This window comes from Erpetoichthys calabaricus, chromosome 4 (genome assembly GCF_900747795.2).
Source record: "Erpetoichthys calabaricus chromosome 4, fErpCal1.3, whole genome shotgun sequence".
Taxonomy (NCBI): Eukaryota; Metazoa; Chordata; class Cladistia; order Polypteriformes; family Polypteridae; genus Erpetoichthys; species Erpetoichthys calabaricus.
Window position 1 is genome coordinate 194,621,900 of NC_041397.2, and position 17,307 is coordinate 194,639,206.

Sequence of the window (17,307 nt, forward strand, 5' to 3'; positions counted from 1 at the left end):
CCTCCCTCTGACTTAATACTGAGGTCAAAGTGAGGATCTCAGCAGTGGATCTAGTGTTGTTTAGGGATTTTGTAAGTATTGCACTCTTTATTTTTCTGGTTTCTCAGTATGTTTGCATCTGTTTCTGGGATTACACTTTCTGGATTACCTAGTGGAAATTGCTTCACCTTGGATTCATTTTTCTAGGCAAATCCTTGTTGTGCTTATTTTGTCTTGGCTACTTTTTGTGATTTTTCACATTAATGTAAATAAACGCTCTGTGCTGCCTGTCTAAAATGGTTTGAAATCTAAGTAATCAGCATTGGCATTAGCACTAACACTTGCAGTGCATCATGTATTGGAAGGTATTTTGTAATGCATATAATGAAATGCATTGTATTTGTCATTTTAACAGTTGGTGCATCATAAACATTTACAGTAATAAAATGCATTATTAAAAATGTTTCTAATGCATAATTTGATGGAATGACATATACAATTTTAATACTACACATTTTGTGTTGCCACATATTTTGGAACCAGCAACCAGATGGACACAGACATTTATCCTTTTATTAAGATGGATTCTTGATTTATAAAGTTTCTTTGTGAGACTTGTCTCATTGATGCCAGTGGTTTTATGGTTCCTCTCTCTTTTTTGTGTATTTAAACTTCTGAAAACAGCTCTTTATTTTTGGGCTTACGTAGGCTGCAGCCTACAAGTGGTGGTTTGGGGCTGTCTGCCTGGGGTGAGGCTATATTTGGGCAGCCCAGTGGAGGAACTGGTCTGCTTTTTGAGACATTTTTAAGAGGCATCCTACCCATTATATCAGTCTGTGACTCCCTTTCACAGAAGGAAAAATACAGGTCCTAAGCAAGATGCAGGTCAAGAAAACATTTTATGACAGCTATATATACATACATATATATATATATACAGTTAGGGAATCCATGAAACTGCTGTAATTCCCGGGAAAACGGGAATGGCCAAGCTCACATATATAGCGTGTTAAAGTGTAAAAATCGATCAAGAAATAACAGAGTTATAGTTGAAAATAATTAAGCGGCACGGTTTTTTGGCCCACGGTGTAGTGTGTTGCTGATTAATTCAGTCAACAACAGACAGCAGCAGTCAGTCTCCCGACTGAGCAAAGTGGAATGGGAGGAGTCTGCACTCTGCAGCTCACAAATGCCGGGTCGGGGCAGAGTTCATTGACGTCTGTGCTGTTGACAGCTTTGAACAGCAACTTGAAATTGCAATGCGTCAGTCTGTTGCATCCACATTATCTGTGCTAAGAAACTTGTCATCACAGAATGATGACAAAAAACTGGATGCATCAGTAAAAGCTGAAATGGCACTGTTTCAGAGCAACAGCAAGCGCAGGCGTTGTTTAGAACAAGTCTATCAGTATCTGATGATTGTGTCGCCTACTTCAGTGGAGGCAGAGTGTGCTTTCTCAGCGATTGGTGTACTCTGCACGAAGGTGTGCTCTCGCCTGGACGACCACACACTTGACACATTCTGCTTTCTACGTTCTTATTACCGCAACTAAAGATACATGTACTTATATGACAGCATGAACTGCTTGTAGATAAGGTTAGTCTTTTATTGGTGTTAACATATTGCAGTAGTTTTATTAAAAATAAGTGTCGGTCATTCTAAAACCATTCACATGTGAGATGCCTGTGCACTGTGTCATTCCCGGAAACCTGGGAATGAAATGCAGTATTCCCAAATTCCGGTGAATGGATAAACCTGTCCAGGAATGGATTCCCTATATACAGTATATATATATATATATATATATATCCATCCATCCATCCATTTTCCAACCCGCTGAATCCGAACACAGGGTCACGGGGGTCTGCTGGAGCCAATCCCAGCCAACACAGGGCACAAGGCAGGAAACAATCCTGGGCAGGGTGCCAACCCACCGCAGGACACACACAAACACACCCACACACCAAGCACACACTAGGGCCAATTTAGAATCGCCAATCCACCTAACCTGCATGTCTTTGGAATGTGGGAAGAAACCGGAGCGCCCGGAGGAAACCCACGCAGACACGGGGAGAACATGCAAATTCCACGCAGGGAGGACCCGGGAATCGAACCCAGGTCCCCAGATCTCCCAACTGCGAGGCAGCAGCGCTACCCACTGCGCCACCATGCCGCCCTATATATATATATATATATATATATATATATATATATATATATATATATAGTAACCACAAGGGGGTGCCAGAGAGCCAAAACCACAGACCCACCAATACACCACACATTAATAGAATAAAATAAAAGATATTTATTTCTCTCCCGGGCACTTTCCACAATCCTTTAAAGCCACAATTATACAATAAATGAACAATAAGCTAACAATTCTCTCTTCTTTTCTACCTCTGTTGAGTTTCACCTGCTGCCTCTTGTCTCTGACTCCACTATGTGTGGCAGTGGGCTTCCTTTTATTCTGGACCCAGGAGTGCTTCCAGTGCCATGCCATGTCTTCCGGGGAGCACTTCCAGGTCATAAGGAAAGTAGTTTCCTCCCCTGACAGCGCCCTCTCTCGATTCCCAGGGACCCTGGCAGGGCTACCCTTCTGGATTCCATCTCCCAAGCGCCCCCGCAAGTGTCCAAACTGGGTTCCCATATGAGGACCACTGCTACCTGGCGTATGGGGGATAGAACCATATTACTCTGGCCAGGCGTAAACTTATTTCCTCATTCAGCCCATCAATCATTCTGTTTTGGCCTCCTATCCAGGGAATAACGCACCCTCCTTTCCAGCCTGGATACCTGTTCTCCTCCTAAAATATGCATATACATTGTTGTGGTGTAAAATTTTGCATACAAGTTGATAAATATATTGTATGTCTTTTTTTTGTAAGTTAGGCAAAGGAATGTAATATTAGTGTTACATTAGTGAGAAGCATTCATATTTACCCCCTAGGTCTAAGTCAGGATAGTGAATTTAATGACAGGGTTGTTGGAAGTGCCTCAAACAAGTTTAATAATAATAATAATAATAATAATTCATTACATTTATATAAGTTTGGTAAATGTTTCTCTGCAGGTCTCTCTCAATCAACCCCCACAGGAAAGCCAGACTGCCTAGCTGGCAAGCTTCACAGGGGGCAAGTCTGAAGTATGGCTGTTTGAAATTGACTTGTATCAGAAGCCTTTAAGTACCATGATGCTCTATTTGCTGTAAGGGCTGGACAGAAAATCTATCAATTTGCTTGCTTTACCCCTCCCTATCTCTCTCACTTACCAACATCTGATAAAAGACCATCTCACACACCATGAACTAAAAAGGACAACACAGTGAAGATCACAGCTGGGCAGCCATATTGAGAAAGGCATGCGGCCTGTTCTGAAGAAAGCTGACGACAAATGATGTCTTAACTAGAAACATTTAAAGTAACAAGTCTGTGTGCTGCCTGAAATTACACATCACCATTTATCAGGTTGTATGGTTGCCATTATTCAAATATACTTTGCATATTGTTATTATTTAGGAATATTATCAATAATACATTATTTAAATTGTAAATTAACTCCTGGTTGTCTTTTACTACACCTAATTGCCTGAGGTGATAAATTTAGAAGGGTGGGGAGAAGTTACATGGTACAATACCTTAGAAACAGTAGTAAGTCTGGGAGATTTGAAGCATTCTGACAAAGGCTACATATTAATAATACAAAAGGGGAAAGTAGAGCAATATATCACTCTACCAAGACAAAATGTATATGTGTGTGTATATATATATATATTTATATATATATACTGTATATATACTGTATATATATTGCATAGTTTACTGTCAAATAATGCAAAGAGTATGCAACACGTGTTTCGCCCTCAATTAGGCTCATCAGGCGTATACAATCTACTGCTCCCCTCTCGGGGAATCGAACCTCGGACATCAGCGACAAAGCCCCTTTACGTTGCACCATGGTGTCAGAAGAGTGTGTACGCCTGATGAGCCCAAATGAGGGCAAAACACGTGTCGCAAACTCTTTGTATTATTTAACAGTAAACTATGCAACATTCCATGATCTGCTTCTCGCAACTGAAAGAGGGCACCATGGTGGATGTTTGTGAAATATTGGCCATTGTTTGGAGAATATAAGTAATCATACAGAAAGCTTTCCTTTTAATTTGGGAGAGTGCTCAGGCAAGGCAATTTATTTATCACATAATTGTGTGTGCCCTGTTTAAATCATTATGATAACTGAAATCACCCAAATGGGCTTGATCAAAAGTATTGTGAAATAAAATTTTCATTTAAAGGTTTAAAATTCCATATGTTTCACAGCAATACGCCATATGTCAATACGTAACACTAGTGTTTACTTTCTTGATTTATACATACTGACATAGGTGCAGAAGGGTGGGAGGAAAGGGGATGGAGACGGGGGTTTATGGCAGCCCTGGTGCAACACTTGAGAAAAGTTGCCAAGGTAAAACTTAGGCCCTCTCTTATTTTTTATTTTATGTTCGAATCAATGTCATATCACATAAGTGCTAATTATCTTTGAGTTGCTCTAAAACCAAAATAAGTCTCTAGTACAAGCATTACTAAATGACATACCCGGACTGAGTGACAGCAGTATCCTGACCGTGATGCATTTCTGATAAATGAATGAAAATAACTGACAACATTCATTTATCATTTTTTTTCCTTCTTGAGGTGTGCATGTCTATTATGTCACTCAATGGAGAGCGAATCAAATTCAGTTACAGTGCATGGTTAAAATACGTGGATGCCGCAGAAGGAAATAACAGAGAACAACAGAGCGACAGGGAGCATGGCTTTTTCCAAAAAAAGGAAAGTAGACGCAGAAAATGTAACTTTCAAAGATGAATGGATGAACCAATGTATGTTCAATGTTCCTGTGGGAAGTTCAGAACCAGTTTGACTCATGTGTTCCAAAACAGTGGCTTCATTAAAAAGTAGCAATGTGAAGCTCTACTATAAGAGAAAAACATGGATCATTTGCGCAAACATATCTGCGGCATATGATGGAACATAAAATAACCGAACTGAGAGCACATTATGACAGATCCACCAGAGTCCGTTTACATTTATTTACATCCCAGTGGCATGCAAATAAACGTTCAATTAAAGTAGCGTGGATTTTGGGGCAACATAAAAATGGTGTGCCATTTAAGAGATGTGTATTCTTTCAGTTAGACCAGTCTTTAGCAGTGTATTCAAAGTCACCAGTCATTTTGATCATTTTATTTTACTTTGATGCGTCTGTGTCTCATATGCCATACCAATTTGAGAATTAATATATTGGCCTCATTTTCTTACTGCCTTCTTTTCATCTTGCCTTTTAGGAAGGCATTCAAATTCAGGTTGTACTTGTACTTTTTAATGCCTTTGTATTGATTCTACATTAATTTTGTGATTCAGTTTATACTTACTTTATGATTTGTTTATTAATTTTATAATGACATGTTTTAATGTTAGATGCAATTAAGTATGATTAATTATATACATTTATGAGATTAATTAGTTAATTTTTAAAAATTGATTCCCAGCTACAGAGAAAGCACTCTTTCAAACAGCAGGCAGATACAAAAGAAACACACTTTCAAACAAGTTTACCCATGAGGGACCATCTGCAGTATCAATGATGTGTAAATCATATATGACACTGGGTCATGAGACATTAAAGTCAGCTAACTTGCACAGTATTTTGCTGTATGGCTTGTGGTTCCACTCCTGTCTCCTTTCAACTGAATGCTTCCAAAGAAGACACCTTTGAGTTCTTTTAACCTACAGGTACCACCAATGTAGCAGAACGACTAAAGAAGTTGTCAAGCATGTTTCTTCCAGTTCAAGAATGAAGTCTGTTTGCAAGTTACCTCCTGACTGTCTTCTTGTGCAACTCAGAAGCCCATATATGAGAGTATATATATTTGTACATGCTGATGAAAATTTTGAAATGCTAAGTTAATGTTAGAGGTCTTCAAAGCTTAAAACAATCTACTCTGCAATCTCCCTGTAGTCACGCCATTGGTTAATCAGACGGATTTTTCAATAAATATCCACAAGTCCATTAATTTACTAAACTGCTTAATCTGGTTATGTCATCCTTATTTTAGAAAACAGAACACATTAAATAAACTGATTAAATAAAATTTCAATTATGAGTGGTTTAGAGTCAAAGCAGATAATGCCATCTTTTCAAATTTTCCTTGTACTTCCCCTGTTCAAGTGAGTTCCCTTCAGGGTCAATGATCTCTTTCTACTGTCTGAAGATAAACTGACTGATGACTGTTATCTGGCAGAGTGTCGATGGCAGGGCATGAGTGTGCTATGTTGGGTTCTGTCAGACCATTTAGGTTTTGACTACTGCCTTACACCCGCTAATATTGGTAATAGATTCATTACCTTCTCTCATTTTCAGGGAGGTTTTACCCCAAAAAAGATTCATTGGATAGAACAATTTTAACAAAGTTGTAGGATACTGTATGTGTCATATTTTACCTTCACAGTATCTGCCAGGATTACTGGAATTTGTGTCTTTGAAGCCATTTTTACAACTGCAGCGGTAGCCCCCAACTGTATTCTCACAAGCAGCATTGAGACAGCATGTGTGGTTTCCTGCTTCACATTCGTTTATATCTACAAAAGAAACAAAAGATTTAGAATAGCATCAATTTTTACAGTGGAGACACACTGAGAATGTGTTGTGATTCAGCCAGGTTCTCGTCCTTGGAGTTTTAGTGGGTGGTAAGTTACAAGTATAAGTATAGATTTGAGACTCTTTAAATGCAAAGCAAGATATTCAGAAGTAGAAAATTCGCACACAGTGTTTTGCTTAGAATTAAAGTAGTTTCAGTCAAGGCAGACAGCACCACCTCCTTTCTTATTTCATCTAAGGAACATTATCAGCATTAATGTCAAACTAGGTTTCAGTAAAATATAAGAAAACAAGCCTTTTTTGAAATAATCTGATCATAAATGGCTTACTCCCTAACACAGCGCATTTAAAAGCAGAAGGTAGTTTGCATTAGCTGAATATTTGAATATTTCATCTTTAACAAGAGTCCAAAGGTCTTCTTTTTAAGAGTACGATGCCACTCGCTCATATAAATGACTGGTGTTTGTTGAATGGTAGCATGGCTTTCCAGATATAATTTTTTTTAAATGGTAGGGAAGACAGTATGTGTGGACAGATAATCCATTAGTATGTTAGAAGTTCTATTCTGGTTAAGTATGTTGAAAGTATGACAGAGCAAGCATTTGTGCTCCAGCAACATTAGCCTAAAAACAATTTGATCTGTAGAGTGTCACACACGTGCACATGGGAGGTAGCTAAAAGGTCTAAATGAGAGTAATTCCTGCAGACCATTCACGGGAAATTCCGCCTGGCCTTAGTGACGTCACTTCCGGTTTCCGGACCCTTGGATGATGTCACTTCCGGTGAAGAGCCCATGACTGAAGAGACTTCCTGTTCCAGGTCTTTTGAGGACGTCACGTCCGGGTCTGAACCAATGGAAGAGGACCCCTCTGCTTCCGCCCTCAATGACTTCACTTCCTTTTCTGGCCTTTAAAGTCGCCATATTTGACTAACCTAGTCAGTTCTGTTTTGGACTCCGTTCTGAGCACATCAGTGCTAGCAATTTACCCATTTGCAGCCAGGGAATATTATATGGGTGTCTGCCCCAAACCTTTTTATGACTCTTGTGTCTGCTTTTTGTGACAAGAGATTATCATTGATCTGAAAACTGATTGAAATTATCTACAAAATACATATTATATGGAACACAGATATTTGCTTAAGTGGTCAACCTTCCTATATCCCATAGGAATAGGCCCAGAGATAAATACTTGTGCAGTAGAATGTCTTTAATTTTAAGCAAGAAAAGATAAATCTCACTTTTCAAAGTGGTATTTGATAATTTCATTAGATGTCCACCTTCACAGGAAACACAAAGGTGTATAAAAGTACGAGGATGCAGTAGGCTAAAACTGAAACAGTCCCTGGAGTTTGTCCCTAGTTCCCTCAACAAGCAGAGCAAAATCAAAGAGTCCCTCATTTCTGTTTCCGAGTTCAGTAAATTGTTGCTGAGCTCTACTGTAAACCTTTCTGCATCCACGACTCCAACTGACAACTGAAGAAACTGAATTAGCAGTCAAAAGGCTTTGCGCTATCATCTCTGGGTTACCAGCTTTTATCTTCGGATACAAATGGACATGTCAGCTTCTATACCTGGTCCAATACAGTGGACTGTAATATTGTAGTCAGACATTTGTGTGGCTAGTGACATCGAGTCGATTACAATTTCATATCCTTTGACGTAATGAAGTGTGAAAATTCTGCCTTTATGTTCCGTAAAAACTTATTGCAGTTGAATAAGTTATTCAATAACTTACGTTAAATAATATGTTAGGGGAAGAGGACACTGCTGCAGATTGCCTTTTCATGTTATGTTTAATGTACGTACACCCACACAATACGAAAACTGAGTGTAGCACCTCCTCTGTCAGCTAATGGCTTTCAGCTCTGCAGGCATGATGGAGTGAAGCTTGGCAGAGATATTCCTGGCTTGTTGGCCATTTCCCAGAGAAGTGACAACAATTAGCAAATATTAATTGACAAAAAAACAAAAAAGATCTTTGGTGCAAATACTTAAAATTGAATTAAAACATTGTCTGTGCATAATAGTCATTGTTTTTTAGGCATAATATGTGTGTCACATCAACGCACATTATAACAATGGCCTAGTGATATGAATTATTATGTGTGTTGTGGAATACGGCCGGCCGTTCATCCCAGCCAATACACCCAAGCCGCCAGGTGGAGCCCTGCCTGCAACATAGAGGTGCCACGAGTTCCAGCAGGGCATCATGGACAGTGGAGTTTTTCATCACAGCCCTGCTGGATGCCATGGGAACCTCCAGGGGATGCTGCAGGAAGGCCCAGAGACTTTTGTTTCACCTATAAAAGGACTGTGGGAAATCCCAGATGTTGAGCTGAGCTGGGTGGAAGGGTGGCAATGCGTCTGGGAGTGGAGGATTGTATTGATTGTTTATTTGATGATTGATTTATTATATGAGTATAGTGGAGTGGAGTGTGCTTGGTGCACATAATTATTATAAAATAAAGTCATATTGGACTTTTATCTGGTGTCTGACGTCTGATCTGAGGGTTCAAGGGGTCGACAGTGCCTCTATCTTTCACAGTGTGAACAGTCTTAGCTAGTTTTGACTGCATTTCCCTGCTTGATCATTTCCCAGTTTCTCTGAAATGTTGCATATACAAGGGTTAGAGCTGCTGTAAGTTTCCCCTGTCAGATTTTTCTTTTATAAATCCCAATATTTGCATGGGAAGTTGTGCACACACATTTCAAACCTCTTTCAGTACGTACACAAGCTTTATAAATGAGATGCCTTTGAATATTTTAAATCTAAGAAGACAGAAAATGAGTTGAGTTTAGTTGAAAATTAATTACATTTTTTGTGTTTTTGTTGAAAACTCTAAAACTGTTCCTAAAGAGTTTAAGAATACAGAGTGCTTGGTAAATAACTGTTTTATTATTTTTTTATGCAATACAGAGCCCCAAACATGATAATACTGTATAAACGATGAAATCTGTAAGTTATTCCTCACCAAAATCGTGGCAACTGTTAGAAGGGCAACCACTCAGCAGTTCAATTTCTTTTTATTTTTAGGTCATAATCTAATTTAATGTTGAGCAAAAACAGGATCTTAAAATATGAGAATATCATCACAATATGGGAAAGTAGATTAGCCTGTGCCTCTTGTACACACCCATTTTGACTTGTTACATATGAACAGAATGGTTTTTGTTGTTGAAAATACCTGTGTCTCTGGCAAAGCTGAGTTGAAAGTGCAGGTTAAGGCAACATTTTATTACAGTAATACTTGTGTATGCAGTTGAAAAGTTTCACATGGTAAATTAATATTAAAGGGCTACAAAGCTTGAAACAGTCAACTCTGTGATCTCACTGTACTCATGGCATTGCTTTGACAAAATTGACAGTAATTATTCTTACATACATTTATTTACTGAACTCTGAATCCATTTATTTCATCCTTATTGCAACCCATTCTGATTAAATAAAATATCCATGTTGGGTGGCTTGGTATTAAAACAGGTAGGATTATCTATATAGGTTTTCAACGTTCTTCCCCTGGTCCACTGTGTTTCCAATCAGTGTCAATGATCTCTCCCTATAATTTGAAGCTATGCTGTTCGCTGGCCGAGTGTCGATGTTAGTGCAAGAGTGTGCTGTGTCATGAACTGTCCGACCCATTTAGATTTTGACTCCTGCCTGATGCCAGTTAAAATCAGGAATGATTTCTGCTCTCCTCGATCCTCTATCTATCTAGATAGATAGATAGATAGATAGATAGATAGATAGATAGATAGATAGATAGATAGATAGATAGATAGATAGATAGATAGATAGATAGATAGATAGATACTTTATTAATCCCAAGGGGAAATTCACAAAAAAAAAAAAAATCTGGTGCAGAAATGGATGATTGTTCTGGTCCTCTGCCATTATCAGGGATGTTTTAGAAATATTCATAACATTTTGATATCAAAAGAAATGTGAGACAACAATTTTGCCAAAGTTCTAGGATGTATTTCTCATTTTACCTTCACAGTATTTCCCAGGATTACTAATATGTGTGTCACTGCAGCCATTTTTACAACTGCAGTGATAACCACCACTTACTTTTCTGCACCACTGCCCACTGATCAATAATAACCATCTGATTATTATTCTTACCTAATTTTAAGTTTTTTCTTGGCATGTAACTACTTCTTTCTCATCTTGTAAACCACTTTGTGGTAAATCCTTTGCATGAGCTACATTCTTTGCTGAGTTTAAAGCTGATAGCTATAAGGTGCTGTAAATGAAATTTGATGATATCAGATCTTTCTACGGTGAATACTGTGATAATGCAAAGTATTCTGACAACATATCTTAGGACGAGGGGAACCAGCATACATTTGAGAAGAACTTCACAAAGAGGCACTCAGGCCAGATTTCGTAAGATTAACTACCCCAAAAGATGTATCATGGATAGAACCGTTCTCCCATAGTGCTTCAAATCTTACCTTCACAGTATCTGCCAGGATTACTGGAATTTGTGTCTCTGAAGCCATTTTTACAACTGCAGCGGTAGCTGCCAACTGTATTCTCACAAAAAGCATTGACACAGCATGTGTGGTGTCCTGTTTCACATTCGTTTACATCTATGAAAGAAACAAAAGGTCTTCAATAAGTCAATCTTTACAGAGGAGATATACTAAGAATTATTTTTAACACCCATCAATAATTCTACAGAAAGTGTACAGTCCCAAGTTCAAGCCTAGGCAGGGATAACTGTATTGGGAATCTGTCGTTTTCCCCTTTGGATTTGTTGTAGGTGTAGTAAATAATCCACATGTGAGAGTCTTCGTATGTTTCCATTAAGGTAGGCCAGCCCACCCATCACAAAGCTACTCCAGACCCTTTTTCTCTCTCTCCCTTTTTGTTTGAAAATTCTTGTAGTGTTTTTTGCAAGATTTAAAACTTTTTATAACAGGTTACTTTATACATTTCAATGATGACTTTTTTTACAAAGAACATTTAAAGCCAATTGCTTGAAGCTACTTTAACTAAAACTTGATAACAACAGATCATTCCTTCAGGTGCACAGATTCATGAATACTGGGATAATGGAGACTATTCTGACAGCATGTCTTTGGTCAAAGAAAATCAGCATGCACTTGAGGAGAACAACTCCACAAAGATGGTTCTCAAGACGAAAAATAAGCAGAAGTATTGAGTGAGAATGCATGCAACTGTATTCTCTACTCTTTGTAATGGTGGAACAGAACATTGTGAGAGTCCAGTGTAGAATTATTTTACCACAATTCTAAGGTGTGTCTCATGTTTTACCTTCACAATATCTGCCTGGATTACTGGAATTTGTGTCTCTGAATCCATTTTTACAACTGCACTGGTAGCCACCAACTGTATTCTCACAAACAGCATTTGGACAGCACGTGTGGTTTCCTGCTTCACATTCATTTAAATCTACAAAAGAAACAAATGGGTGTTCACATTGGGAATGGATGCAAATAGATTTTGCATGAATTCCTTATCATCAACATTGGGTGCATAAACATTTATCAAAATCATTTTACTGTTATATAAGTTGCCCATGACCATCACATATTCTCCCTTCAGGGTCCGATACTACATCTGATGCTACAAATGGAACTGTTCTATGTATGAGAATTCCCACCCCTCTAGTTTTCTTTATAAAGCTAGAATGGAACATTTGGCCTGTCCAGTCTTTTTGTAGTCTGAACTGATCCTTGGTTAGTAAGTGGGTCTCCTGTAAAAAATACTATTTTAGCGTTTAAGCCTGTTAGGTGAGAGCATACTTTCTTTCTCTTTAATTCGTGGTTCAGGCCTTTAACATTCCAGCTCACAAAGTTAACTGTCCCATCATGGAGACATTGATTCTGAGTTTTTAATGTCATTTTATAGTTTTAATTGGTAATATGGCAGTTTTAATCTTAGTTTCAAGATTCCCCATGAGTTATTGCATTTTAGCCTATTGTTGCATTGATATTTAAAATTATAAGGATTACAAGAATAGATTAGATATAACCTGCTCTCCTTCTCTCCCCCCTTTATCCCCCCACCCCCCCATTTTGCCTCCCCACATGAGGCTAGATCCCACTTCGCGATGTCCCAGTCCTCTGACATACGAAGAGACAGAGCACATCCAAAACAAAACAAACCCCACCCTGCAGCGGCGTTAGAGAATTAAAACAGAGATATCTTTTGCAGCTAAATTCTTAATACTATCTGCCGAAAATATTATCATTAACAGTATTTAAGCTTGAAATAATCTTCAACGCTTTTAAGTTAAGATATTAAGATTAAAAAAAAAAAGAAGAAGAATCAACCTTGGGAATGATTTTAAAAACTAGTCTAGGATAAACCTGGTAATTCCTACTGTAATAGTATAATGGTAATAGTATAAATAGTAGAAAAAGCAATAAACCAAGGGTATGATGTTAAACAGTCTACTTTAAGGTATAGTAGAATAAAAAAAAAAAAAAAAAAAACGAATCCTACTTTAATTACTTCCACATTTTCACACTCACGTCTATAACTCTATAACTCTAATTAAAACATAAACATATAAAGTCCAGATAAAGAAAAGGATGTATAATTATAATACCAGTCTCTTTAAACATAGATCTAGAGAGCAGATCATAGGTCCTTCCCATGCCTTGATAGAATACGGCTCCTTATTAACTTTCAAAAAAGTGTCGGAAACAGCTTCTTTAGTTCCTTTTCAGCTTCTTCTTTGCTTAGGAAAATATAATATTGATCTTGAACTTCCACTTTCAGTTTGGCGGGATACAAGAGGCTGTATTTGATATCAGCTTTCCTTAGCAACTTTTTAATGTCAATGTAGGCTCTGCGTTTTGCAGCTGTTGATGGTGAGAAGTCGGGGAAAATACGAATAAGATTATTTTCGAATATAATCTCTTGCTTGTGTCTGAGAAGTGCCATCACATCAAGCTTACATCATAGTCGCTCGAAGCGGACAATAAAAGACCTAGGTTTGAAGGCGCTTGGTATCTTTGTGCGATAAGCCGTGGCTATCTCAATGTCGAGTTTAAAGTCATCTCCAATTATTTTAGACAGTAATTCTACTGCAAATTTCACTGGGCTTGAGCTTGAGCTTTCACGTTTCTCAGGTATACCCTCAATTCTTATATTATTTCTTCTGCACCCATCCTCCAGGGCTGCAAGTCTGTCTCCAAGTTTTTTGCATTCGGAATTCGCAGCTGTGGCTTTTTCATCGGCATTAGATGCCAGTTGTTCCGCTGTTTCAACTCGAGCCGTGAGTCCCTGCTTAACGTCTTCCAGCTGATCTGAAACATCATTAATCTGGTCAGCAAGCATTTTCAGTTTGGAATTAGTTTCTTCGATGTGTTCCACTAAATTCTCCAACATGCCTTTAAAGTTCACGTCAAAATGTTTAAATAGACGCGTTTCCTTATCTTTGTTATCCTTCTTAAGCTCGTTCTTGAGCTCAATTGTCACCTTCTTAAGATCATTCTTGTTATCTTTCTTAAGCTCATTTATGGCCGTAACCATGGCAGTGGCCAGTGTAGCGATCATCTCTTTCAGTTCGGACAGTTCGCTTCGGATTTCGTGTTCCGCGAGTGGAAATGCAGCTCCTGTTACAGCAGATGCTGCAGGCTCGCGATGAGTAGATGAGAGCACATCCTGCAGGGCCTTTTCTAGTCTCGAATGATCCTCAGAAATCGGCGATCCATCGCGACCTGTATCACTTGCACCTTCGCTCCCATTTTCACTCTCGACTGGAGACAATACAATGGAGCGGGGTCCCAGGAAATCTGCGCATTCGTCTGCCTGTTCCAGGTCAGTCTCCGTGAGGCCATACCTTGCACTCAGGCCGGAAGTCTGTCCAGACTTTGATGCAGCTTTAAGTTTCTTTTCTGGTTCTTTCTGACTTTTCTTCTTGTTACTCATGCTTGTATATTGTAGTGGAAGTTCCCTGGTCGGGTTAAATACAGGATACCTCTAAATAATATGAAATACGTGGGAAAATAAAGCCGCTGCTAGCGGAGCTCTGCTTCAGACGACCATCTCCTATAAACGGATGAGACCAACCATAAAATTATAATGGCTGGGGACTTTAATTGTGTTTTAAACCCATTCTTAGATAGGACTCCTGTGACAGGGGGGACGACATCTAATACTGCAAAGATAATTACACAGTTTTTAAATGATCACAACTTATCAGACCCCTGGAGGTTTCTTAACCCAAACTCAAGAGCATATTCATTCTACTCACCAGTGCATTATAGCTACTCAAGAACGGATTTTTTTTTATAGATAATAATTTCCTGCCTACAATTAAAGCATGCAAATACGACACAATTGTTATCTCTGACCATGCCCCTCTAGTCTTGGAGCTAAAATCATTAAGCCCCTCACACTGACCTCGCAGGTGGCGTCTTAACCCTCTTTTATTGGCAGACGAGAACTGCACAGAATTTATATCCAAACAAATCAGCTTCTTCCTAGAGACAAACACGTCCACAGAGGTTTCTGCAGGAACACTCTGGGAAACTCTAAAGGCCTTCTTAAGAGGACAGATTATTTCATATCTTTCCCACAGAAATAAATTAGAAACCAAGAAAGTGTCAGAGCTAAGAAGTGAAATTACTAGAATAGATGAAGAACAAGCCAGGCGTCCAAATGAAGTTCTCCACAGGAAAAGGCAGGCCCTGCATACAGAACTTAACATCTTAACAACTAAAGAAACTGAGCAACTTATTTATAAGTCTAGACAGCATTACTAAACACGGAGAAAAAGCTAATAAGCTTTTAGCTCAACAAATTCACAAACAAGAAGTTCACAATGCAATACCAGTAATCACCAACAAGAATGGAGAAGAAATCATTGACCATAATAAAATAATGCACACATTTAGAGATTATTATAAGTCTTTATATTCTACTGAGCCCAAAGAAGACAACACATAATCTAATGCATTTCTGGATACATCACAGATACCACAAATAGATGCTTTAAGTGCTGAGGAACTGGATAAACCTCTAACGCTAACAGAATTACTAGACGCTATAAAGTCACTACAAAGCGGGAAATCATCAGGCCCTGATGGTTACCCCGTAGAATTTTATAAGAAATTCTCCACTCAGCTAGCTCCCCTCTTATTGGCAACATTTACAGAAGCTAGAGACAACCAAATACTACCTCAAACATTTCGACAAGCATTAATCACCGTCTTTCCTAAACAAAATAAGGACTTGTTACAATGTGCATCATACAGACCAATTTCACTCCTGAATAATGATGTTAAGATACTCTCAAAAATCCTAGCTAGAAGGATGGAGAAAGTGCTGCCCTCGGTAATATTACAAGATCAAACTGGATTTATTAAAGGCCGACACCTATCTTCAAATCTCCGATGCCTGTTTAATGTTATATATTCACCAGCAAAATCAAACACCCCAGAGATATTACTATCATTAGACGCAGAAAAAGCATTTGATATGATTGAATGGAATTACCTTTTCACTGCATTGGAGAACTTTGGGTTTGGCCCGAATATTTGTGCATGGATCAAACTACTGTATACCAATCCAGAAGCTTCAGTTTGTATTAATAACATTTGCTCAGACTACTTTAAACTAGAACGTGGTACCAGACAAGGATGTCCCTTGTCGCCACTGTTGTTTGCAATTGCTATTGAACCACTGGCGGTTCACTGCCGAAATTCTTATCAGATAAAGGGGATTGTCAGAGAAGGACTGGAACAGAAAATTTCTCTATATGCAGATGATATGGTCTTATATATATCAGACCCAGAAAACACTGTCCCTGCTGTTTTAACAGCACTAACAGAATTTCAAAAGATATCTGGTCTTAGAATTAATCTGAATAAAAGTATACTCTTTCCAGTGAATTCACAAGCATATAATATTAGATTAGACACCTTACCTTTTACCATAGCAGATCAGTTTAAATACCTTGGGGTAAATATCACAAGTAAACATAAAGCTCTTTATCAACAAAATTTTGGCATCTGTATGGAAAAAATTAAGCAAGACTTGCATAGATGGTCAACCCTTCATCTCACTCTAGCCGGAAGAATTAACATTGTTAAGATGAATATCCTTCCTAAACTTCTCTTTTTATTTCAAAACATTCCAATATATATCAATAAATCATTTTTTAAACAGTTAGATTCAACAATAACCTCATTCATTTGGAACTCAAAACACCCACGTATCCGAAGAGCGACCCTACAAAGACCTCAGGCAGAAGGTGGCATGGCTTTACCTAATTTTCAGTTTTATTACTGGGCAGCAAACATACAAGCCATAAAAACCTGGACACAAATAAATGAACATACACAGGCTTGGTCCGCAATAGAAGTAAAATCCTGTAGTACTTCTTTATATTCCCTGCTCTGCTCTCCAATAAATGAAAGTTATCGCAAATATACTAATAACCCAATTGTGCTTTACTCACTCAGAATATGGAACCAAATTAGAAAGCATTTTAAGATGGAAAATCTTTTATCAGTGGCACCTCTGCAAGAGAACCTCCTCTTTCAACCTTCGCAAGTATATCCAGTTTTTAATACCTGGAAAAGTTTTGGGATTAAAATGCTCAGAGATCTTTATATAGACAACATATTTACATCTTTTGAACAATTACGTTCAAAATTCAACCTCCCAGCTACACATTTCTTT

General features: G+C 38.3%; 1 protein-coding gene across 1 annotated transcript in view; it reads right to left on the minus strand.

Annotated features, from left to right (window-relative positions):
• umodl1 (uromodulin-like 1) overlaps positions 1 to 17,307 on the minus strand; it is a 196,802-nt gene that overhangs the window by 53,295 nt on the left and 126,200 nt on the right. Inside the window, exons 18-21 of the mRNA XM_051926635.1 lie at positions 11,923 to 12,060; positions 11,097 to 11,234; positions 6,484 to 6,621; positions 2,381 to 2,647 (exon numbers count right to left, since the gene is read on the minus strand). Of these exons, the coding sequence (XP_051782595.1) occupies positions 2,381 to 2,647; positions 6,484 to 6,621; positions 11,097 to 11,234; positions 11,923 to 12,060 (681 nt within the window). The remainder of the gene's footprint in view (positions 1 to 2,380; positions 2,648 to 6,483; positions 6,622 to 11,096; positions 11,235 to 11,922; positions 12,061 to 17,307) is intronic.